General features: G+C 41.2%; 1 protein-coding gene across 3 annotated transcripts in view; it reads right to left on the reverse strand.

Moving 5' to 3' along the window:
• The window catches only part of ARHGAP24 (Rho GTPase activating protein 24), a 1,271,118-nt gene that overhangs the window by 814,920 nt on the left and 431,280 nt on the right, over positions 1–24,918 (reverse strand). The window contains exon 1 of one of the 3 annotated variants that reach the window (XM_082262949.1): positions 343–597. The exons of the other annotated variants lie outside the window; for them this stretch is intronic. Within the exon in view, the coding sequence (XP_082119075.1) occupies positions 343–445 (103 nt within the window). The 5' untranslated portion in view covers positions 446–597. Of the gene's footprint in view, positions 1–342; positions 598–24,918 lie in introns of those variants that run through there. 3 annotated transcript variants of the gene reach the window in all.

A 24,918-nucleotide genomic window follows, 5' to 3' on the forward strand; every position in this document is an offset into this window, starting at 1 on the left:
AACCAGCTACAGTACGTCAAACATTTACAGCAGCTTTAATTACAATCAGATCTATTTCCCTTCTGTTCTGTGAATAAAAGAGAGTGGCCACTTTAAGGTTTTCAATAGCAGAGGATCAGAATAGGATCATAATCATTCTCCTATATGACCGGTGCAAAAACCCATCACAGCATTCCCATCAGTTCATCTTTTAAAGATACTCTGTGAAAGCACTTGAGATTTTAATCGCACATCATTTTATGTCTGCATTATCTATACCAAGAAAAATTGCTTGTCAACCCTCCACCCCTCCCTTTATCCTCTTACGCTCCTAATTCAGGGATTTAGTCAACGCTAACTTACGTTTTCCCGTCCTCTTGTCAATGGATGATGGAGATACCAGAAGCAATGCTCCAGAAGTCACACTGTCAAACAGCATGCAAATGTCTGAAGGGAACCTGTGCATTGAGAATTGTCTGTTCTGTATCTATTTCCTCTTACTGCTCACCACGCTGGCTGCAGCACTTTGCTAACTGCTGCTGAGGTGCTGCGTGTCCTGTGCAGATTGTTTCAGCCAGACAGAGTCGAGGCATAGAGCTTTAATCTCCTTTCATGACAAATTGTGGCAATCACATGTGCTGCACAATGCACACACACTCCACATGTTCCTCCAATCCTCAATATCGGAATGAGTCACAAAGACAGAGGAAGCCTTGCTGAAGAGTGGACATGTAAAAGACTTGTGTGGCTAGGAAACTGGAGTGCATTGAAATAAATCGTCCCCAGGAGTGAGCGAGGAACTTAACTGATCTATAAAGATTCATCTCCAGCATCAGATTGCCTATTAGGAGAAAGGAACATTCAGCAAGCACAGTGTGCGTCAAAGGTCCTCACTTTATTAAGCAGGTGAGGACGAATAAAGGCACATTCATAAAAGCTGGTGCCGGCCAAAATTTCCAAGGATGAAGCAGAGCCAAGAAAAAAGTGTGCCCCATATAAAATTTGTATTCTTGTTATAGCAACGGTGGTGGCAGCAAAGTGCATGTTTTTGCAATACAATAGATGTGCGTAGTATGTGTACTTGCAAGCATTGTTCTGAAAAGCCATTTTTTAATGTTACCAAACAACAGACTATCTTTATATTTAAAAGGTCAGACCACCATAAAACCAACATTCCAGTTTTGGGTAGATGTTGGCAGGGTGGTACACCTAAAAAGAAAGAAAAATCTGCACTCGTGAAATAAATAATAATAGCAGCTGAACCAGGGGTGTTGCTAGGTGGGAAAAAGACCAGGGGATTCAGCCCGATGGTAAATTTGATCCCACAATGCCCCCTTCTGACATTAGAAGGGGGCGTGAAGGTCAGCGCCCCCTTTACATTACACAGCCCCTGTACCTCCCGGCCCATTTACATCACACAGCCCCAGTACCTCCGGACCCCTTTACATTACACAGCCCCAGTACCTCTGGACCCCTTTACATTACACAGTCCCTGTACCTCCTGACCCCTTTATATTACACAGTCCGGTACCTCTGGACCCCTTTACATTACACAGCCTCTGTACCTCCCGACCCTTTTACATTACACAGCCCGGTATCTCTGGACTCGTTTTGTATTACACAGGCCCCCCACACCTCTGGACCCGTTTTGCATTACACAGCCCCCCACACCTCTGGACCCATTTTGCATTAAATAGGCCCCCCCCCCCACACCTCTGGACCACATTTTCATTACACAGCCCCCCCCCCCCCCCCACACCGGAAAAATGCAATGTATGTTCCTGCTCTTGAGAGGTTACTGCGAGGCTTGATCTTTTAGAAATGCAACTCCCCTGGTTTAGCCACCATTTCGGCTGTGCTGCCACTCCCAACAGGTCATTGGAACCCAGATAAAGCTCTAAAAGGAAAAGAATATAGCCTAGCGTATTACCTTTTGTAACAATTTTTCTTTTTAAAAAGTATATACATCGTACTCACACCTCTTGACCATTTGGCACTACACAGCCCCCTCACACCTCTGGACCCATTTTGCATTACACAGCCCCCCTCCCTCACACCTCTGGGCCCATTTTGCATTATACACACCCCCATAACTCTGGACCCCTCTTGCATTACACAGCCCCCCTTACACCTCTGCACCCTTTTTGCATTGCACAGCCCTCACCCCCACACGCACCTCTGGGCCCCTTTTGCATTTCACAGGCCCCCCCTCTCACCACTTTGGACCCCTTTTGCATTACACAGGCCCCCCCCCCCTTAGCTCTGACACTTCCTACCTTATTCTGGCATGCAGATAAGGAGACATGGGAGAGGAGCAGGGAGCAGGACAGAAGCAGAACTGGAGAAAGAATCAGCAGTGCCAGTACTTAAATAGACAGCGGGAGGTGGGAGCTACCGGAGTTAACTTTTAAAGTTAACCTAATAAGTTAACCAGCAGGTGATTGGTTGTTGAGTGGTGCTAGCAACCAATCACGTTGTGCAAACTGCATACTATACCCCCCGAGTTCCCGACCAACCAAAAGCCTTGGGACTTGGGGTAATAAGTTCTCATAAGCAATACTATTCCCCCTGGAGCTTTTTGGGGGTCCATCGGCACTATAGCCCGGGCCATTACCCCCCCCCCCTCCCGAAGCCACTGAGCTGAACACTTTACCCTTGATACCAGGCACATAAACATCTAATAAAAAGTGCAGCACATCTAACAATTCTGTAATAATTAATTATTAATTAATAATCTACATAAATGAAAATCTGTGAAGATAAAATCCATGATAAAGTCTAGTAAGTACACACTATGGGTTGTGCTAACAAATATACATCACAACTAAAAGTGATGTAAAGAAAGCCGTAAAGAATTCCCAACCATATATCTTATGCTAGAGAGGAAGGAAGTCCAGAGATAGCCGATGTGACGCCTGTGGGAATTTCAACACCAGAGGCTTAACAGAATGCTGGCGACCTCCTTATTCAAGATGGTCAAAGATCGCTCAATCAACCAATAAGTATGTGCATCAGCAGCCACCCGGATGCTTCTTGGTTTTCAATCCAACCGATCCTAACTCACAGTTAATCGGTCACAGCATATGCAAGATAAAGGCTCCACATAGTAAAGTATTGTAAAATTATCCTGCTTTATTAAAAAAGTATTGCACTTACATACACTTTATTTTCAAAAGTATTAGGACGCCTGCCTTTACACACATATGAAGTTTAATGGCATCCCAGTCTTAGTTCGTAGGGTTCAATATTGAGTTGGCCCACTCTTTGCAGCTATAAAAGCTTCAACTCTTCTGGGAAGGCTGTCTACAAGGTTTAGGAGTGTGTCTATGGGAATGTTTGACCATTCCTCCAGAAGTGCATTTGTGAGGTCAGGCACTGATGTTGGACGAGAAGTCCTGGCTCGCAGCCTCAGCTCTAATTCATCCCAAAGGTGTTCTATTGGGTTGAGGTCAGGGCTTTGCAGGCCAGTCAAGTTCCCCCACCCTAAACTTGCTCATCCGTGTCTTTATAGACCTTGCTTTGTGCAATGGTGCGCAGTCATGCTGGAACAGGAAGGGGCCATTCCCAAACTGTTTCCACAATGTTGGGAGCATGAAATTATCCATAATGTCTTGGTATGCTGATGCCTTAAGAGTTCCCTTCACTGGAACTACGGAGGGTCCAAGCCCAACTTCTGAAAAACAACCCCACACCATAATCCCCCCTCCACCAAATGATTTGGACTAGTGCACAAAGCAAGGTCCATAAAGACATGAAAGAGCGAGTTTTTGGGTGGAGGAACTTGACTGGCCTGCACAGAGTCCTGGCCTCAACTCGATAGAACACCTTTGGGATGAATTAAAGCAGAGAATACGAGCCAGGCCCCCAACACTAAGACTGGGATGCCATTAAAATGTGTGTGTAAAGGCAGGCATCCCAATACTTTTGACAATATAGTGTATATATATATATATATATATATATATATATATATATATCAAGTGGTAACAGCATGAACAAACACCAAGCATTCATACACGTCCTCCCCATAACAATGCTGGCCGATAGGCCATCGCGCATGCGCAGTAGCGTGTGTGCGTGGCTCCCCCCACACACAAAATATATGGTTGGGATTTCTTCATGACTTTCTTTGCAACACTTTTGGTTGTGGGGTGTATTTGTTAGCACATCCCAAAGTGTGTACTTATATACTTTTCATGGATTTTATCTTCACAGTCAGATTTTCATTTATGTATATTATTAAAACATCACTGAATTCATTATTACATAATTATTATATGAGCTGCAATTTTTATTAGATGTTTAAGGTGGTACACCCACCATCTTATCTTGTTGGTGATTCAGCCACTGCTCTCCAAGTCCAAGGTCCACTCATTTGACATTTGTTTTTGTTAGTATATATTTTACTGTCCAAATTAATTCTCTTTCAAGATAGATTTAAGATATAATAGCTATGTATTTTGTGCATCGGAAATGAGTGTTCACATATCCAAATAATAACTTCATAAGCACTGCTATATTCCTCTCGGCTGCCATATCATTAGGCAAACATCAAGCAGAAAGACATTTATAATCTCAACAGCATGCTGTATACACAGTGCTTTCACTTGTATAATGTCTGTTGTTACAATAGATGTCATATCAGGGTTCTGACATTTCTGATTCCTAGGGTTATCATGTTTGCATGTTACTTACAGTCTAAGAGCGCATTTACACTAGTAGCATGCATTACTGCGCGGTTCCCGGAGAGCATTATGAAGGAGCAGCAACATGCATTGTAATAGCACTTCGTGTTTACTTTTTTATTTTTGTATAACTTTATTGAAAGATCACAAAGTGATATTCCAGTCACCTTTATGTCATGGATCATGTTGCAATGCAGAGTAGCGCATTGTACCATGCTGCGCTAAAAAAAAAAAAAAAAAGCAAAGAAAAGGCGTACTTTTTCTGTGTACACTGCAGCGCTGCCTTGGTGTGAACTGAATTAGTTGGACATAAGGCAAATTTCCTTGTCAATGCACCTGGACTGGAACAGCACAATTCAACGAACATGATGGGAAGGGCCCTAAAAGTGTTGTTACAACTTTTTGTGTTAAAGAACTTTTTCTAAAGGGGTTGTTAACTTTGCCAAAATATAAAAACTTCTAAGAGAAACATATTAGCTATTGCACTGTCAATGATGTGTCCAATGCCACTTTAGGTGCAGATTGAAATGCAATAAGTGACTTGGGACCTCTAAAGTCCCAAAACTTGTGTTGAATATGGTATACTAGTTTTTGCTACTGTGTCGACATAGTAGTTTTCAGCATGAATGCTTTAATCCTTAACATTGAGCTCCCTATAACACTAAACCCTAAACTAAACCTGCAATGTAGCACATAACTGGGTCCTATCACTTATTTATTTTAAAATAGATATTTATACATATCCGCTAAAGTTTACTGCTGGTTAACATCACTCAGCCTCTCCAGACTCTGAAAAGATCCCTATATTAGTGTCAGGATACACCCAGATGCCTGGATCGGCAGCTGGCTCAACCTCTCAGTGCACTGCTGAGAGCCTGAGCCTGCTGCTCCCGCCCCCTCCACACACCGAAACTCCAGCGAGCACTGGAGGAGCAGAGCAGAGAGCTGATGACTGACAGTCACCACTCTCTGCTCACTGAAGACTGAGAACTGTGCAATCAGCGGTCTTTAATCCCTCAGCTCTCGACGTAGAGGCAGCGGGGGGACAGATGCAACATCGGACCAATGTTGCATCCACTTAGATGTATTTGCATGTGTATTTTGTTTTAATACCCCGACTTCTTTTTTTTAGCTTAGCATGTTTTGAGGGAGGAAACGGGACTACCTGTAAACCCATGCCAGCACAGGAAGAACATGCAAGTTCCATGCAGATAGTCTCCTGGTCAGGATTTGATACAAGGCTACCCACTGAGGCACTGTGCTGCCCGTGCATATAACTCTTTATACTACTTTAACCTTACCATTAACCTAACATTTACAATTACCCTTTAAAGCAAAACTCCAGGCTTACCTTCAGGCTCATCTCCTGTATTGAAATTCTTACTCTGACTTCACTATACACTATGAGAAGCTGTGCATTAGAAGTCAAAGGAAGTCAGATAGAGCCAGTCTCATTTCCTGTCTGGAGGAGATCCAGCATCTTCTAACTCCCTTCCTCCCCATCCTTACTGTTCCTGGCCTGCCCCTTTCATTCATTGGATATCAGTTCTTTCAGACATGGAGGCTCAGAACCACATGTGGGCATTACCTAGGGGAGGTCTGCATGAAACTACAGTTTGCCTAACATCTCCCACTCCTCCAGACCAACATCCAGGCATTTTGTTTTTTGCATAGCCCCCTCCCAAGAGCCAGCTTACTGCTTGCAGCATGGTTGAGGTCTCTTGATAGGTGTACTGAGGCAGGACACTATGATGATTGCAGAAAGCTAAGTACAGCATCCTGCTTAGACCTCCAACCAATGGTCTGTCTGCATCGCACAGAAAAGTATAGAGACCCAGTATTGACATCAACAACATGTGAAGGCAAAGTATAAGGAAATAAAAATTCAGCTTTAACAACTCACTGAAAATGGACATAGGAAAAAACATGAAATACTAAATTATAAACACATTCCTGTATTTGAGGTCTGGGTGGCAGTGTGGGAGCATATTAGATTAGAGGGGTTGGGGAAACCAATACACTAGAACCAGTGAGGCCTGTAGGAGAGAATGGATGGAAGGGCGGCATGACTAGGGAGGAACAGGGGAACAGGGTCAAGGAAGGGTCAGCTAGGTCAGTGTAGTGTGAGGGGGAGTAGGCCTTACCTGATTGGAGGTAGAGGTTGGTGGGCAGGGTTCAGTTGTGTAGGGGTTTGCGTATGCAGGTCCATGCAGTCAATCAGAAGAATTTCAGGAGAACAGGTGACTTCCCTCCCTCCCGCCCTTGGTTTAGCGGTTATTGGAGGACATGGGTGGTGGTAATGTTTTTTTGTTTTTTTTCTTTTGTTTGCTGTACAGGACTGTGAATGTAGTTAAAAAAAAAACCCTCGGAAAGTTGGCATAAATCATTTGCTTCCCCAACACCAAAAAAAAATACAATAAATACAATAAAAAAAAAAAAAAACTAAGTTTATTTGTTTGCTTTGTTTGTTTAAATTATGCATTTTCTTTAATATTTGTCACAGCAGTGGCGGGTCAAGGGGTCTTTGGGGGGTCAGTGAGCAAGTAAATTGTTAAAAGAATTGTGGGGCCCATCTAAGGTATGGTGCTTTCATTTGGTTAGTGGTGGTCCTCCCAGGAGCTAGGTCCCCTGGGGGGAAAAATGGAAGTATGTGTGGTGTCGTAACGTCTTCGAGCCGGTTTGGGCGCGGCTGAGGACATGGACTATTAGCCCCGGTTCACACTTCTGCGTGTGCGGGGTTCGCATGTAATATCGGAGCGCACTGCTCCGACATTACATGCGATCAGCTGTGCGGTGCGAGTTTAGCCATACAGTTTGTATGGCTAAATTCGCATCGCACCCGCAGCAAACACGCACAGGAGGCATTTTTGCTGCCTCATCAGGATCGGATCGCACAGCGGTTCACACTTGTGCGATCCGATCCTGTGCGAACTGCACGATCGCACTGCGATATGCGATCAAACTGGGGGTGTCGTTAAGATTACATTGACACCCCCAGCGGATCGCATATGGCAGTGTGAACTGCCGGGGGTGCGTGTGCGATGCGGGAAAAGGCTGCGAATTCGCAGCCTTCCCGCATCGCATATATGTGAACCGAGCCTCACAGTTACAATCGTGTCTAAGGACACCCAAAGACCCCTTCTGGTTTAAGCATTGTTTATGTTTTATTGTTATGTTATTTATTCTTTGGTTAATAAAAATGGCTGCTGTGGCCGTATTAAACCCATGTCACGCAGTCCGTGTCGTTAATTTATAGTATTAAGGACCCCAGGTTGACGAATCCTTTAGTCATGTTTTCTTAGCTTATGAAATATATATCCCTCCTTGGACAACTAAATGAAAAAATATAACTTAATTAGCAGATTTGGAAGAATACTTGCTCAATTCTCTGCCTTTTTCTTGCTTTGTGATATCTGTGGTACAATGTATACTAATTATCGATATGTTTCAAAAGAATCATAGGTTCAGCTAACCCATCTTATCACTATACAGTGGTCATGTCCTGCATGGCACAGTATGTGTTTGACCTGCTGTACTGCTTTTGTACCTGTATGTTATAAAACTTTCAAAAAGAACTGGAATGTAACATAATGTATCTCCCCTTTTTTAACCTAGATAGTGTAAGTGAGACTGCAGCAAGTCATTGAAATACAATAGACGCTGCATCTACGAAATAGTAGAGTTTTACTCATAAGCCTGTGAGACTGTTTAATTTTTAAAGTGTGAGGTTTAGTGCCCACAACCTATAACACTGACTTCTTCACTGCTCAAGGCTCAATGCGTCCATCAAATTGAGATTCTATTTCACTTATAAGAACTGCTTTCAAGAGTCGTTGTGCTGATATGAACATCTTTTCAAGTTTTACCTTGCTCCTTTATGTGGGTGCTTTGAGGACAATTAAAGAAATCCAATATGCTGAGAGAACATGTGCGTGTTTGAGTCTCTCAGAATGTCTGAATCTTACAAAGAAAAGAAACAGTTGACCTTTTTATTTCAACTTGTACCATGCTTATCCTGGTCATTATAAAAGATCCCTGTCTGGGTTTCCATCACATTAAGGTGGCTGAAGGCGAGCAATGTCACATACTCCACTCCATTTGTAAGAATGGGCTACAAAGTGCTGCATTTTAGCATTTTCCAATGATGTTTTATAATACCAGGTAACTCACTTAGCTTGAAAGAACCAGCTTGCAGATCAGTACAGCATGTTAAAGGTTGGAGAATCTTTTTTTTACCAATCATAATATTAAGAGAAGCTTCAAAATCTTAATTTTAGAAAATATCCCTTTCGGTCCTAATGCTTATGGACACAGATTTGTATCTGAACAGCTTTTTCTCTTTAGAAGAGTCAATGTAAATTCTAAAGCATTGAAATATCTCCTTTAACAAGGCAAACAGACATAATGGAAAAGTAAGGTCATCGCAAGTCATAGGAACTCAGAAGTAAGCCTTGTTCCGTGAAAGTACGTGTAAGCATACTCCTTTGACTTCTGAGCCATACCACATTTTAGGTGTATAGGAGTCCTAAGAAAGCCAGAAACACAATACTGGGGTCATCCTATTTTAACGTGTCCTTCTTGGGTGCTAACAACTCAGGTTGGACAAGAGTCCTATAAGGGCAGTACTAATTGCTTTGTGCCCTAGCTGTTAAACCCATTAAAACCCCTGCCCACTGTTTGGAACAAGAAATCTGAGCAGATACATGACCAAATCTGCTGTTGTTCATGATTCTGCCCTAATTCTATGCACAAGAAAGTTGCCCATGACCGATATTTGACTGACATGACTTGTAAAAACGGGGATTGTTTCCAGTGTTGATAAAATGAACAGATCATAAGGCAGACATTTTTTCTTAGAAAAGGGGACAGCTTTACCCACAGGAGAAGACCTAAAAATAATATTCATTCTTCTGCTCCAAGATTTGCTGGGACAAGTAATTCAAGAACGTGATATCAGAAGTTAGAGCCGGTACTGGATGCCAGCGGCGCTTCCCCCAGATTCTGAGTTCCTGTTGAAAGTGTTAGGAATCTGGGGGGACCTTGCTTCATATCTTCTGGGAGTGTCTCAAAATGAAAGAGTTCTGGAATATGGTGAAGCAGACAATCAAGACTCTCATAGGGGGTGTCTCTTGGAGAAAATCCAGCGGCTTTTCTACTGAATGACACACTGCTTTCTAATATTTCTTAAGCATCTCCTCAATGCAGTGAAGGCTTGCATTCCTGCCCTGTGGAAGAGCCCTAATCCACCTGAGAATGCGCAGTGGCTCATCCGAATTTAAGAGATCCGGCAAATGGAGAATCTAACTATGATACTAATAGAACAAGAAGAGGAATATTGGAAAATCTGGACACCATACTTTTTCTGAAAAGATCAAACACCTCTTGCTTCTCAACAGAAATAGGTGGCTCCTCTTGGTCCTGGTAGACACCACAGTATGAGTGTTGCCTGGAGGGTTGGGAGGAAGGCTTTAACCTCACTTTCCCCTCCCCCTTTTTTCTCCCACTCCCCCCTTCTCTTTGATTGACTTGGGGTTTGATACTTACCCCCCCCCCCCCACAAAGAATTTAGGCAAAAACTAAGGCTTGGTATGACCTGGTGTGTAGGCGAGATATGCTGTATGTACATACTTTGTGTTTATTGGGTTCCATGGACCCGTGTCACATTCATGCCTATTGGCTATGTCACGCAGTGTCTCGCTTATTGTATCGTATGCAGAGATGTATAGTAACTAAGTAGAACTACTTCACTACTTTACTTAAGTACCGAAAGGCGGTATCTGTACTTTCCTAGAGTAGAATTTTTTTCTCCTACTTCCACTTTTACTTCACTACATTTTTTCGATGATTTCAATACTTCTACTCCAATATTTTTTTTTTGTGCTGCATAGTTACTCGTTACTATTATAAAAATTACCACTGCCAGAACAGTAGATGGCAGCTTTCATGAAGCTCAAAATGTGTATTATCAGCGCATACGAAAATAAATGCTACTGTATGTATAAATAAAAGCTGCATTTGAAATAATAAAAAACAATATGATGTTCAAACTTTTGACTTCTTTCTTTAATAACTACATAACACAGTACTTGTACTTTTACTTTCAGTACTTGAGTAGCAATTTTTTTTTCAAAACTACTGGTACTTTTACTTTCAGTACTTGAGTAGCAAAATTTTTAAAAAAACTACTTGCAATACTTAAGTACAAAAAATGTTGAATACTTTAGTACTTCTACTCAAGTCACTTTTTGATAGAGCACTTCCACTGCTACTCAAGTCACTTTTTGATTGAGCACTTGTACTTTTACTCAAGTATGGGTTTTGAGTACTTTATACAACTCTGATCGCATGTTGTGACTATGGGGGAGATTTACTAAAACTGGAGCATGCAAAACCATGTTAAGCGCTACATAGTAACCAATCAACTGCCAGGTTTTATTGTCAAAGCTTAACAAGCGGATGTTAGAAGCGGATTGGCTACCATGTACAGTAGGATTCGGAGTGCTCCAGTTTTAGTAAATCTCCTCTATGTGTTTTGACTTTTGAACTGTCATACTGATTCTTCAAAATTTGACTGCCTGTAATGTACCCTTTACTTGCATTTTATAGTTTTGGAGCTTCTACTCTGCATCATGTTATTCAAGCATTAAGAAGCCAATTAAAGCATTACATTACATTTTCATTCATTTCTACATCGTCCAGCAACGTACTGTGGCAGTTAGTGTCTCCTATGCTCTGTATCCAGAAGTACCCAACATTTCTTGAGGCTACTGCCGCAGATCATAGCAGGGTGAGGAGGGCATGGAAAGGGAATACAGTATGCTTATTATGCCTCATATGCAGTGAAATGTTTTCTACTTACTAAGGGCAAAGAACAAGTTTCTTGTAATATAGTTGAAGGTGGTTTTCTGTGTCCCTTCAGTAAGATTTCCTTCCAGTTACCTGAACAGGAGGTAAGAAACTCCGAAGTGACAGGACATCCTCATACTTGGTAACATTCGTAGATCAGTGGGTCTGAGATTACAGGTGGAACAGGGAGCTGGGGTAAAAGCAGCATTCAAATAATAGTTGCAGTGTGCTCAAATATTAGCAATGGTTGGTTAGTGGTGGACGTATTACCTGGAATTTATAAAGACTGGTGCAGACAGTGTCTCATATGCTTTCTAAAACGTTCACAGCGTATGTAAAACCTATGTACCTTTTTAGAACTTTTACTTTAATTTGGCGCACACTGCGCCACTTTTTGATGCATGCAAGACACTTTTACAAAATCTGTCCTCAAGAGGGTCCCTCTCTGTACGCCAAAAGAGAGAGATGTCTTAATTAGCTCCACTTTTGTAAGGTATGAACTGTCAGTATTTTATTTTGAATTTGGTGCAGGCATTGCGCCACAATGCAACAGTGGAGTATTTTAGTACTACCTGAATTTGACGCGCGAGTGGCTGGCAAAATCAAAAGTGTCACAGATGCTTCATGAATTTGGCGCAGCACACATTAGTGCGAGAAAAGTGTCGCAGCAGTTTTATTGAATTCCCTTTAAAGTCCTACTAAGAAATATGGGGCAAATGGTGGCAGAGAGAAAAATGTTTCTGCATTGGTGGTGTCAGTGGGAGGAAAAAAGTCCCCTTGTGTCAGTGATGTCACTGAAATGAAAAATATGCTCCTATGTCAGTGGATGAACAAAATCTCCCTTTTCCAGTGGTGTCCAGTGGTGTCACTGGAAAGAAAAAAATGCTTGTGCTTTCTTTAGATTATGTTTGCAATCCTACCAGTTTAGGAAATCTGGTTGTTTAATCTGTGCATTTACCTGTGAATTACTGCAGGGGACTTTCAAGTAGAATTGATCTGAATAGGCTACCTAGATTTCTGCAACGCATTATAGAAGGAAAAATATTCTTCATTACTTTTACAGCTAAACTACCCAATGGTTTATGCTAGTGTTGGCAGCGAGAGCATACTGCCTTGAAGCTGTCATCACTGATGACCCAGTTATGGCCTTTTAAATGTTACCATTTATGACAGGGATTAAAGGTATGAAGAATATGCAACACCACACAATTTTTTTTTTTTTAATTCTTGTTACATTGTTTTACCACAGAAAAAAAAAATTGTGATGAAATGTAAAGACAAATTTTGTGGCAAAATTGCATGACACTAAAAGCCTAGAATGAAAGTTACCAGGGCTGCTGTTAGAAATCACACAGCCTTCCTCCATGGCCCCCCCAACCCTGCCTCCACCCCCCCCCCCCCCCAGAGTTGCAACAGAACAGCAGCACTGACTTTATCCGCCTACGCCCCAAAAATGAAAATAAAAGCACTTCTCTGCTCCCACCTCCTGGGCCCCTGTGTTGATGTAATGGGGCCCAGGGAAATATAATTTATGTCCTGGTAAGCAAGTAGTGGGGATATGGTCTAGTAAAATACATTTTTTTTTTTTTAAGCAATAATGAACAATAAAGCTGCCCTGGGCCCCCCTGTTTAGCTGATGAGGCCAGGGCACAGTAAAACAGGTCCAGTTCTACTGCCTTATCAGCGGCCCTGCAAGCTTTAGTTTGACATGGTACATTATATACAAATAATATATGTCTACTATATATATACTGTATATAGCATTATAACTGCCAACTTACTTTGCAACTTTATATGATACCCATAAAGCTACATAACTGTATGCCACAATACAGACAGAGTAGCAATTTGGGATGAGCATAAAATTTCAGCAAACCTGATTTTGCAGCGGGACCCCGCAAATCCCCCCCCCCCCTCCCCCCCAGAAAAAAAGCCTTACAATTAAATATTGCAGCACTGCAAGGTGAAATTAGAAAAGTAACGTACAATATGAAAATACCCTTGATAATACAGTAACTAAAGCTGAATTCCAGGTATAGCTATTTTTGCTTGGTTAATGTTTATGTTTTGCAGGTTTGTCCAGCCCTGCTATTTAGTGAACATGGAATATTGCTCACTTGGCATGGGTGCCATTCAGAGAACCTTTTGCATCTTCTCAAAAAAATACAAAGCATTCTCTGATTGGATCAGGTGGAGAGGCGGGATTAGTGACATCATAATCTCCACTTTGTCCAATCAAAGAATACTTTGCAGAGAACTAAAGAGCACCTCTTCTTCTTCATAAAGTTGCCATTGTAATGGTATATGCGTTATTACTGTAAATCTCAAATGGTTGAACCATCCTTCACTACGATTTTATGTAATATATCCATTCTCACTGCAGAAATTGCCTAAATGAAGTGTGGGGTGCTTTATGCTCAGCAGGTAGCCCTTTCCTTTGTGTGTGCAGGGGTGAATGGACCTTACGATTGCAGCTTCCAGAGGGCAAATCCTCGAATTGATGGTCACATGTCCCGTTACACTGGGATGCCTGTTGCTGGTGGCTTTTCCGTTCAGAGGTGGGAAAGTGGCGTGTGGTAACCTGCCTTCTCCCCTTTGCCTATTGGCCTGTTGAGAGGCAGTAGAGCTGCTGGATCAGAGTTCTAGCAGGGAAGGCAGCTCACCAGTGTATGTATAAATAAAGATAAATCTGCGCTATAATCATAAGTATTGCATCTATAATGTGTCCAGCATATAGTGTAGTAGAAAAATTGGATGACATATAATGTCACATGAATATCATAAATATGTTGATAGTATTCCAAATAAGTGATAAAAAAAATGTCTGATAAAAGATGTGGAGCAAGTGTGCTAAACATAATGCAAAATATGATAAATAGTATATCAAACATCCATAATACTGGGTATGATCAAAATGACGCATGTGATAACATGAATAAATATATAACAATGAAGAGAAAGTGCTGGTGACAATAAAGTGTCAATACATGTGCAAATACATGCTAATCAGCAATAAATGAAATCTAAAGTGCACCAGTGCAAATAAAAATTGATGAGTTGCTTGTATATATCATACATATAAGTGACATATAAAGTGCACAAACGTGATAGTGCTTAAATCAAAAAGTCCACTTTAAACAAATGGTGCAAAAGATGCAAAAGGCCGCAGCTTGTGAAGGTGATGTGAGTAATACGGTATACACTCAATTCCAAGGTTGTCACCGGTGTGGTCAAAATCCACAGTGGATCCGAGTGCTAGTAAAAATGGCCGCTCACCTTAAAGAGAATGATTATAGGCGTGGTATAGAGACTGCGTCTCCTGACAGATCTCGATCAAAAACATCCAAGGGGACAGATGATGTAGTTAATCCACTATGTCTCTCTCCAGCCCGTGCAGTCACCGCTCCCCTCCAGGTCCATGCATTGCTCTCCCGCTTCTTGTCCTGCCGGCTAGCCTCAGCTCCAGGCTCGGAACTCCTTCTCAGTCCTGGGCGCCTAGAAGCGGGAGAGCGGTGCATGGACCTGGAGGGGAGCGTTGACTGCACGGGCCGGAGAGAAACATAGCGGATTAACTACATCATCTGTCCCCTTGGGTGTTTTTGATCAAGGTCATAATTAAGGGTTTCCCTAAACACAGTGTGTCTCGACACTATGACTTATGTCATAACAGAAACCCGGTTGGCACCTTGTTTCTAGGAATTGACAAATTTACAGGTGATTGGTGGCGTAGCAATCTGACTAGGGGAGTATCTAGGCTAGAGACAGCCTGAATATACAAAATTAAATCTTATGCCCCTCAATATAGAATGGGACCTAAATGCTTTTATTAATAATTCTTAATAAGGGTGCTACTCTCCTTTGTTTTTTGAGCATTATTCTATATGTAGTAGGTTTACTGATTAAGTCCTTTCACTTTCCTCATTGTGAATACTATCTTATCGATAATAATTTCTACTAATGTCCAGCTTTAGTAGTTATTTTAATTATTTTTATTGTTGTCTATTTATTGTAAAATGTAAATTTATATGTAAAGGAGGTTATTATCCTCTTTTTGTTAATGAATTTTAATAACATATTTTTTTTTATTATATGTGTTTTTATACATTTTTTCTAAGAGTAGCTGACATGTGTATATTGCCTACCCTAGTGCTGCCTTGTTTCTATCACGAGATGGCGCTGTCACCCGATTTTGCACACTTGAACCATCATTGTATTATAAGATTCAGGGCATATCACAGTGTGCTGTATAACCATCTATTGCGATAATTGTGCCTTTTACTGATCTAGTTTATAGATTAGTATACATTTATCTGGATATATTAGCGTTACATTATTATGGATGTGCTCTGATTGTTATAAATATATCCTCTTCCGCTCTTTGGAACGCATTCGGTTGTGGTTCCTGCTTCCGGGTGTTCTAATTATTAATTTTGTCTTCCCTCGCCTATATAAACCAACGTCCTTCCGCCGTTAGGCCATGCCCCTGACAACGTCAATTACGTGTGACGAAATGCATTGGGCGGAGCCCCTGGTGGACGGACAGACGCATGCGCGATCGGGAAGAACGGCGGCCATCTTTTTGGCTTGAAACAACACCACGCCGGTGACAATATACCAAGATACGCTGCTGCCACTCTGCATATATGTAAGCTGCATTTTTATCTATTAATAAATCGGTTTGAAACATATTATGCTGAGAGGCTCTTTTGCTTGTATCTTGGAGACAACTAAGACTGACAGGTGGTTCATGATGGTATGCAGAGAGTGAAGTATTGGGTGATTCAGACCCCTGGTTTTCGGCTACCTACAATCTTCTTCTTATGACCTGTTTGGCCTATTTGTCTGGTAAGGGCATTTTAAGGATATTTCTGGTGGTGGATCTACTTTACTGTTTTTGCACTATCAAGACTGTTGGTGTGGTCTATATTATCACACGGATATACATCACCTGCTAAGGACTTTTAATTACTAGTCTTCAGACCAGCGCTACACCCCCACTTATTTGGAATACTATGAACATATTTATGATATTCATGTGACATTACATGTCATCCAATTTTTCTACTACACTATATGCTGGACACATTATAGATGTGATACTTATGAATATAGCGCAGATTCATCTTTATTTATATATTAATTTTAGTATGTGGTGAAACTACTAGGATTGACAGCTTATTCCTTCACCATTTTCATCCATATTTTATCTTCATTCTCTTATTTATACTTCACCCTCTCCCCCTCTTCTTTTTGATTTATTTAGAATTTTATCATCACTTCAGTGGCAGTGCATTAGGCTTTTGCTTTTTCACCGGTGTATGTGCAGTTGGGCCATTGTCGCACTACAATAACCTACCAGCTAGGCGCCATTAGCAGATGGGGGATATAAAAGAAGGAGAGGACTGACCCCTGCTCCATTGTTAGGGGAGGCGGGGAGAAATTATTCAGAATTGATATGCATGTGAGTACTATAAGAAGATATCTAGAGAGTTTGCTGTAAAAAATAAAACTAGATGCATTGTATTTGATTTCTTTCTATCAATAGTATAATGGAACTTTTCTATTGTCACCTAAATAACGGCACTTTGAATGGATGCTGAAATTATCTTTTCTTCCAGGATATATTAAAGCACTGTTGAATAGTTACTGCCTGGGGTTTTCATATATGCATTAACAGTATATGGGCAATCAATATATTTCCTACTGGAATATGACTCAATGTTTAAATATATGCTAATAAAAAAACACAGATAACATAATTTTTTATTAACCTATGAATATAAATATTATCCTTATCCAGGGTAGAAAGATACACTGTGTATCCATTGGTCCCTATTAACATCAGGGTGTTTCATTTGGATGTAAGGGCACTGAATAGAATATATTGCGTAATATGATTCCTGGTAAAAATTAAAAAATAGGTCTATACCATTGGTAGCACATGGATAATGAATATGCTTAATTTTACAGAAAGATCATGTTTGAAAATAACATGAATGCTGATGATACCTACTAAGTTGTCCAAGAAGGTCTCTCCACTGGTGCCCCAAATATAGGGGAACCTTCAGACTATTTGGAATATATAATGAATATACAGCAAAAGGCTGGATACCTGTGTTGGCAGCTCTTTCAGAGATGGAAATGCAATGTTCTAAATTGTGTATATTATGTCCATATGTAGGGGACAGAAGAGATGTATACACATGTCTATTTTTAATAACCACTTTTTGGTGCTCTCTAGATGTGGGTGTTGTTTGTTTTTAGAAAGATCCCGATAGTCTAATATAGATTGGTTATGATGACCATCTACGTAACATAGATGATAGATGTCCTGTAGTTCACAGAGAAAACAAGGAAAAATATTAAATAGTTGAAAAATAGATAGGAAAATGGCATATCTTTATGTATCTTTGCCCAGAGCTCTGACTACATCTAAAGTTTCAACTTGCAAAGTAGACACATACATACACTATACTGTTAAAAATATTTAGACGAATTTCCCTGTGGAAGACTATGGTGAACTCGGTTATTTCTCTCTACAAAGCGACCTATACTAACAGAGGTTGCCCTTGTGGGTGGGGGGGAGCGGGTCCTTTTCTCCTGGGGTATCCCACAGTGATTGGACTTTTCCATCCTACACGGTCCTTCACTGGTGAAGCATGACCTTATGTGGCCTATAGTTGCAGCCTTATTTGGGGTTGTTCTCGTTTAGTTAAGATTTTCTCTGTTTTGTTGTCCCTTGTATTGTTCTGAGCCAGGGTATGCCCAACGGCTCTGTTTTTGTATGTTGTTTTCTTTTAAAAATAATAAAAATAAAAAAAAAGTATTGAGACGCCTGTCAATAGAACCCAATAGAACACCTTTAGGATGAATTAGAGAGTAGACTGTGAGCCAGACCTTCTCGCACAACATCATTGCCTGACCTCACAAATGCACTTCTGGAAGAATGGTCAAACATTCCCATAGATACACTCCTAAACCTGGTGGACAGCCTTCCCAGAAGAGTTGAAGTTGTTATAGCTGCAAAGGGTGGGCCAACTCAATATTGAGCCCTATGGATTAAGACTGGGATGCCATGTAAAGTTCATGTGCGTGTAAAGGCAGGCGTCCCAATACTTTTGGTAATATAGTGTATGTTGTATCCACCCAAAAAGCTGTAAATCTGTGGTTTTCAAAAAGGATGCAAATCTGTGGGTTGGCATTAACATGCTTTACTCTACATTTTTTCTTATTTGTTATTAGATGAGCTCGTAACAAAGTGCATTGTATGGATTGTGTTCAGATTATTGATTGACAATGCTGGTTTATTCAGTAAGGGACATGAACATAAACCAATGACAAGTGAAAGGGTGGGGAACAAAAAAGTCCAACAGTAAAAGTTGTTTACCAGAATACATTTACTTGTGGTGTTACGCTCTGTTGCAAGTGAAACTGACATGCAGTCAACCAAGTTTGCAGAACAGCTGCACAAACATATTGCTTGGTCCAGAGTGTAATCATTGTACGTCCATTGCACAATAATGGGTAACAGACTAAAATACACCATTTAAATCAACACAGTTGGCTTTAATCATTCATTTTTACTTTGTTTCTGTAACAAATTTGCCAGTGAGCGCCATAGCGCTAATTATATTATCACTGCCACGTGATTTTCTTTGGTTGAGTAAGATGTTTCATCATTACTTGAAACACAAACTAGTATAATTAGAGGCTTTTTACACTTTGTACATGAATTCAAATATATATATATAAATATCAGTGATCGACCGATATCGTTTTTTTTATGCCGATACCGATATTTTGGTCATCGGATATTGGTATCGGCCGATATTTTCAGGCATGTAAAAAAAATGTTTTATTATTTTTTTTGTTCCAGGTACTCTTGAGGAGGGATCTGGGACCCCAAACCCCTCCTAGGCACTGAAAAGTATTCAAAACGCCAAGTTTGGCTGTTTTGAATGCTGTCATTTTTTTTAATGTGGCGTCATGACATCACTTCCGGGTTGTTTACATGGAGACCTGATCAGAGCCGAATGCGGCTTTGATCGGGTCTTCTGTTCGGCGGCTGTGCAGGTAGGATGACCAGGTCTCCAGGTGGGAAGGGAGACCCAGGCGAGCCGCGGAAGGCGGCGGTAGGGGGGGCACGACCCCTCCTGCTCCTTGTATTGACACCTGAGCAGCTTCTCAGCCGCATCGGTTGTCATTACAAGACAGCCGACCTTGGGCTATGGACACCGGTACCGGGGTGATGCCTCTAGCTGCAGGCATCACTCCAGTACAACACTCTCCCAAAATATCGGCAATATCGGTAACCTCAGGGGGCGATTTCGATATATTGGGGAAAGTGCATATCGGCCCCCAATATATCAGTGGTGCCGATAATTGGTCAATCCCTAATATATATATATATATATATATATATATATATATATTTATATATATATATATGGAAATATATATATATATATATATCTATACACACATATGCACACACAGTATCGGGACGCCTGCTTATACATGCACATGAACTTTAATGGCATCCCAGTCTTAGTGTAATGTTCCGGTACCTATGGTACCCTTGTTCCCATATTTCTCCTCTCTTTGCGTCCCATCTTGTATAACAAAGGACGCATACACCTTTAAGACCGGATGACATCACTGCCGAGCGCCGCTATGAGCGGCTATTTCAATCGCCGGTTTGCTCTCACTCATCGCTCGTTCAACCGCCATGGTTGGAGCGTCCCGCTGTCTGAAGTCAGCATACCAGTTCGACACGTTCCTGTATCTCGCTACCTGAACCTGTTTTCGGATCCTGTGTCTCGCCACCCGATCACCCCTGGCATGCTGTCTTCACCTTCACCCACATGTTCATCGCACCTACGCCTGAGAAGTCGGAGCTGCTGACATACCTTCCTTGCTGAACTAAAGCCGGAAACCTCGCTGGTGATCCGTATCTCGCTACGGGATCACCCCTCTCCAATGGACACTGTTATTCCTAACCTATCTAAGTGATAAGTACCCCACAGGGGATTCTTACTAACCAATCTCCTACTGTCATCTACTGCAATTACCAAGACTATCTGTATCTATCTATTCACTATCATCTGCATAAGACTGTTAGCTCTTGGGACTACCTTGAACTATCCTTGCACTAGGTTACTCTGTCTAAAGTATACTCCATCTGTGTCCTCTTACCATCTGCACTATACTTGACATCAGAACCTATCTGCTTACCATCACCTGCAACTCTCCTATACTACTTCTAGTGCTCACCATACAATAGCCTGTCTCACATCTATATATCCTCATATACTCTATCCCTCCATTAAACATCTATTAATATATATATAGTATATAACAGGCTGTACACGGTGATGAAGTCCTGAGAGTTGGATATGTTGTTCAACAGATTCTCTACAAGGCTACTGAGTGTAATAATTCTGCAGCTGTAAATCCATCCACAAACAAAAACGCATGAACGTTACACTTAGTCGATAGGGTTCAGTATTGAGTTGGCCCAACCTTTGCAGCTATAACAGCTTCAGCTCTTCTGGGAAGGCTGTCCACAAGGTTTAGGAGTGTGTCTATGGGAATAGTTGACCATTCTTCCAGAAGCGCATTTGTAAGGTCAGGAACTGATGTTGACGAGAAGTCCTGGCTCGCAGTCTCTGTTCTAATTAATCCCAAAAGTGTCCTATCTGTTATAGCTGCAAAGGTTTTGCCAACTCAATATTGAACCCTACGGACTAAGACTGAGATGCCATTTAAATTCATGTGCTTGTAAAGGCAGGCATTCCAATACTTCCAGCAATATAGTGTGTACATATACGTGTGTGTGTGTGTGTGTGTGTGTGTGTGTGTGTGTGTGTGTGTGTGTGTGTGTGTGTGTGTGTGTGTGTGTGTGTGTGTGTGTGTGTGTGTGTGTATATATTATAATTTACAAAAATATTGAGAAGCTGAAAGTTAAACAAAACAGGAAAATTGCTGACCATAGGATTCTGTTTTCCTTCAAACTCTATAAGTCATTGTGAGAATATTATGAAGGTAATAAAGGCTACTGAACCCTTGTAGATGTAATATGCCTTGGTTCTGCACAACACAACATTGAGGTTCTCAATTTGCACCCGAAGTCTGCTGGTCACTCGCGATCGTCCGCTGTGAAGGGAGAAAGGCAGGCGGCTAATGTAAACAAAGCCGCCTGTCATTCTTCCCTGTGTAACAGCACAGATCATAAGGTCCTGTTATGTAGGACCGTTGATCTGTGCTGTTACATGTAAAGCCACATCCCTGCACAGTTAGAAACATGCCCCTAGGGACACTCTTAACTCCTCCTTCTCCAATAAAGTTAACCCCTTCCCTGCCAGTTTATTTTTACAGTAACATGCATATGTATAGCACTGATTACTGTAGTAATGTCACTGGTAACCCCAAAAGTGTAAAAAATGTCAGTCAAGGGTCCGATCTGTCCGCCGCAATGTCGCAGTCCCGCAAAAAAAAATCGCAGATCGCCGCCATTACTCGTTAAAAAAAAACAACAAAAACGATAAAAATCTTTCCCTTAGTTAGTAAACGCAATAACTTTTGCACAAACCAATCAAAATACGCTTATTGTGATTTCTTTTACCAAACATATGTAGAAGAAAATAAATTGGCCAAAAATGTTAAAAAATTTTGATTTTTATATTTTTTTTTGGGGAATTTCATATAAAAAAATGTGAAAAATATTGTTATTTTTGCAAAATTGTCGCTCTTATTTGTTTATAGCGCATGATCAAAAAATCGCACAGGTGATCAAATACCACCAAAAGAAAGCTCTGTTTGTGGGAAAAAAAGGATGTCAAATTTGTTTAGGTACAGTGTCGCACGACCGTGCAATTGTCCGTTAAAATCACGCAGTGCCGAATCACAAAATAGGCCCTGGTCAGGAAGGGAGTAAAATCTTCCGGGGCTTAAGTGGTTAAACTGGACCTTAACTCAAAAAGTGAAAGTTGACTGCCTTGCAAAGAAAATCAGCATATGTTAATTCTGCTTAAACAGTACCTTAAAATCAACCCATGAATTCCTTTTAACGGCAGCAGTGCACTGCCTGCACCTTTAGCCTCACAGCTGTATATCTGCAATGCGAAATCATGTAAGGCACTGCTGCCTCTGACTGGAGCTTTTAGGAGACTTTAAGTGAGATTTGGTGATGTCACTACTGTGCTGCTCAATGTTCTTCTTGCTGGAAGCTGTACCTGAGCACCCGCAGTGCAAGGATCCCCCTGCTTTTGCTTCTTTGCATCAGTGCCTTATTCACCTCTCCTTCTGCTTCTTTATCAATACCTTACGGCTCCGTTCACATGTAGGCGTTTTGGGGCGTTTTTGGGGAGTTTTTCTGCTCTAGGATCAGCTCTCAAAACACCCAACAAGACAAATAGGAAGCACTGTTCACATCTGAGCGTTTTGACGCTGTGAGCAAAACACCCAACGCTTTAAAAAGTACATGCGCTTCTTTTTGGGCAGATTACAGGCGTTTTCCATTGGTCTCTATTCAATCTAAAAACGCCTGCACAAAAAACACCTGTAAATCGCAGTAAAAATTGCGGTAAAATTGCGGTAAAAAACGTGCAAAAACGCTACGCTCAGGTGTGAATGTAGCCTACCAGTCATTGGGTCACCAATCACCAGGGGGCAACTGGCCCCTGCCAAGATGGCCCCCTCCACACAAACAAGGCATAGTAAGTCACTAATGGAAAAGGACCAGTATCAGGGAACCTACAGGAAATACTTGCAACTTGTTCTTTGCCTTTTTAGAGACGGCTTTCACAGGTCAGGTCCTTTTTGAATAAATGAAAACTGCCATTTTAATTAATAGAGTAATAATCACAAGTTATTATAGCAGCATGAGTCTTGGAACACATTTTAACAAACTGTGGTTGTAATTACTTAACCTTCCCTAAAGCTAGCACCTACTAACCAAACACTTCTATCTCAACAGTGCTATAAAGTACATTTCAGTCTTTTAATTGATGTCCTTTACTACTACTCACAGACTCAAATTTCTCCCCTAGCATTTTCCATGAGTTAAAGAAGCTTACAAACAGATCTTGTTTCTTGTCCCAGTTCTGTATGTGCTCAATTTTGGAGCTTCCCATGACTTTTAAGAGTTTGTTTCACAGCGGCAACATCAATATCTTGTTATGAAAATCCCTCCTGGCATCCTATAGAACAACAGCTAGGACAAGCTATGTCAGGAATGAGCAATCATTACACAGAACTCTTGACCTGACGTGTAAATCACTATCAAAACAAAGTGGCAATACTTAAGGGGATGTTAGCACCATAATATGCATTAGACGCATTTGAAGTTTTATAGCCTCTGGCACACCCTCTAGTAGAAATGCTTACTTGCTTGAATAACTCTTGCTAGCACTTTTATCTGAATATCGCCACTGTTTACAGTTGTTACTCTTTCCAATGATTCAGTGCAGAACAAAAATAATCCATGAAATTGCTTCTTTTTTTTTTTTTTGCTTGATGTTTTTTGCTATGTGTATGTACTCCTTACCTAACCCCTTAGCGCTGGCACCCCCTGGCCCTTTAAGGGTTTTCAGATGTCGGGAGGTGGGGTCTATGATCGTGTGACCACTGTAATTGGCTGTCACGGCGGTTACGTGATTGGAAAGCTTTCCACAAGTAAATGCGTCGGGAGCGCTCTTGGCACAGCTGGTTTACAATGTTGCACACAAATATGCGGTTGCCCGGCGCCAAGGCCTAACCACGAGAGGCCATATATTTGCGTGCCGTCTGCGCCAACAGCTTAAGCTGGCCATACATGGATCTAAATTTAGCCAGTTCAGCAGGGACTGGCCACATTTCTATAAATGTATGAGCACTGTGGTTGCACAGAAGTTGAGCTACTTCCCTGTCAGATTGGGCCCACTAGCAGAGCTATACAGTGTTTTCTGGAGGTGGGGAAGTCTCGCTGCTGATAGAATACAATAGCTTAGTGGGGAGGATTCCCAAAACCATCTCGAATGTATAAATTGGAGATTTGAGTCATTTTTTTTTTTTTAACCTGCTGGCTAAGCAAAAAGCAACTCAGGTATGTATGGGCTGCATTAGTCTGAGCATGGATTATCAAAGTGACTACTCTAAAACTGAAGAAAAACTGAGAGCTGAAATGAAGAGTGGTCAAGCCTTCATTTTATTTGTTGTGACCACTCTAAATAGATGTTTCAGTTTTTGGTTCTGCAGATGCTCTAAAATCATCCAAAAGTAGATCCAAAGCCAAGTGGTTAAATTCTTGCCACTCCCATTGGAGAGAATTCCCTTAATTTTTTGACCAGCAGACAGATGAAGAGGACATTTCTCAAAAGTGAGGAAAATGTCCTCATAAATCTCCATTGTAAGATTTCCCTTCTATTCC

This window comes from Pelophylax lessonae (genome assembly GCF_965119305.1).
Source record: "Pelophylax lessonae genome assembly, chromosome: 1".
Lineage (NCBI taxonomy): Eukaryota > Metazoa > Chordata > Amphibia > Anura > Ranidae > Pelophylax > Pelophylax lessonae.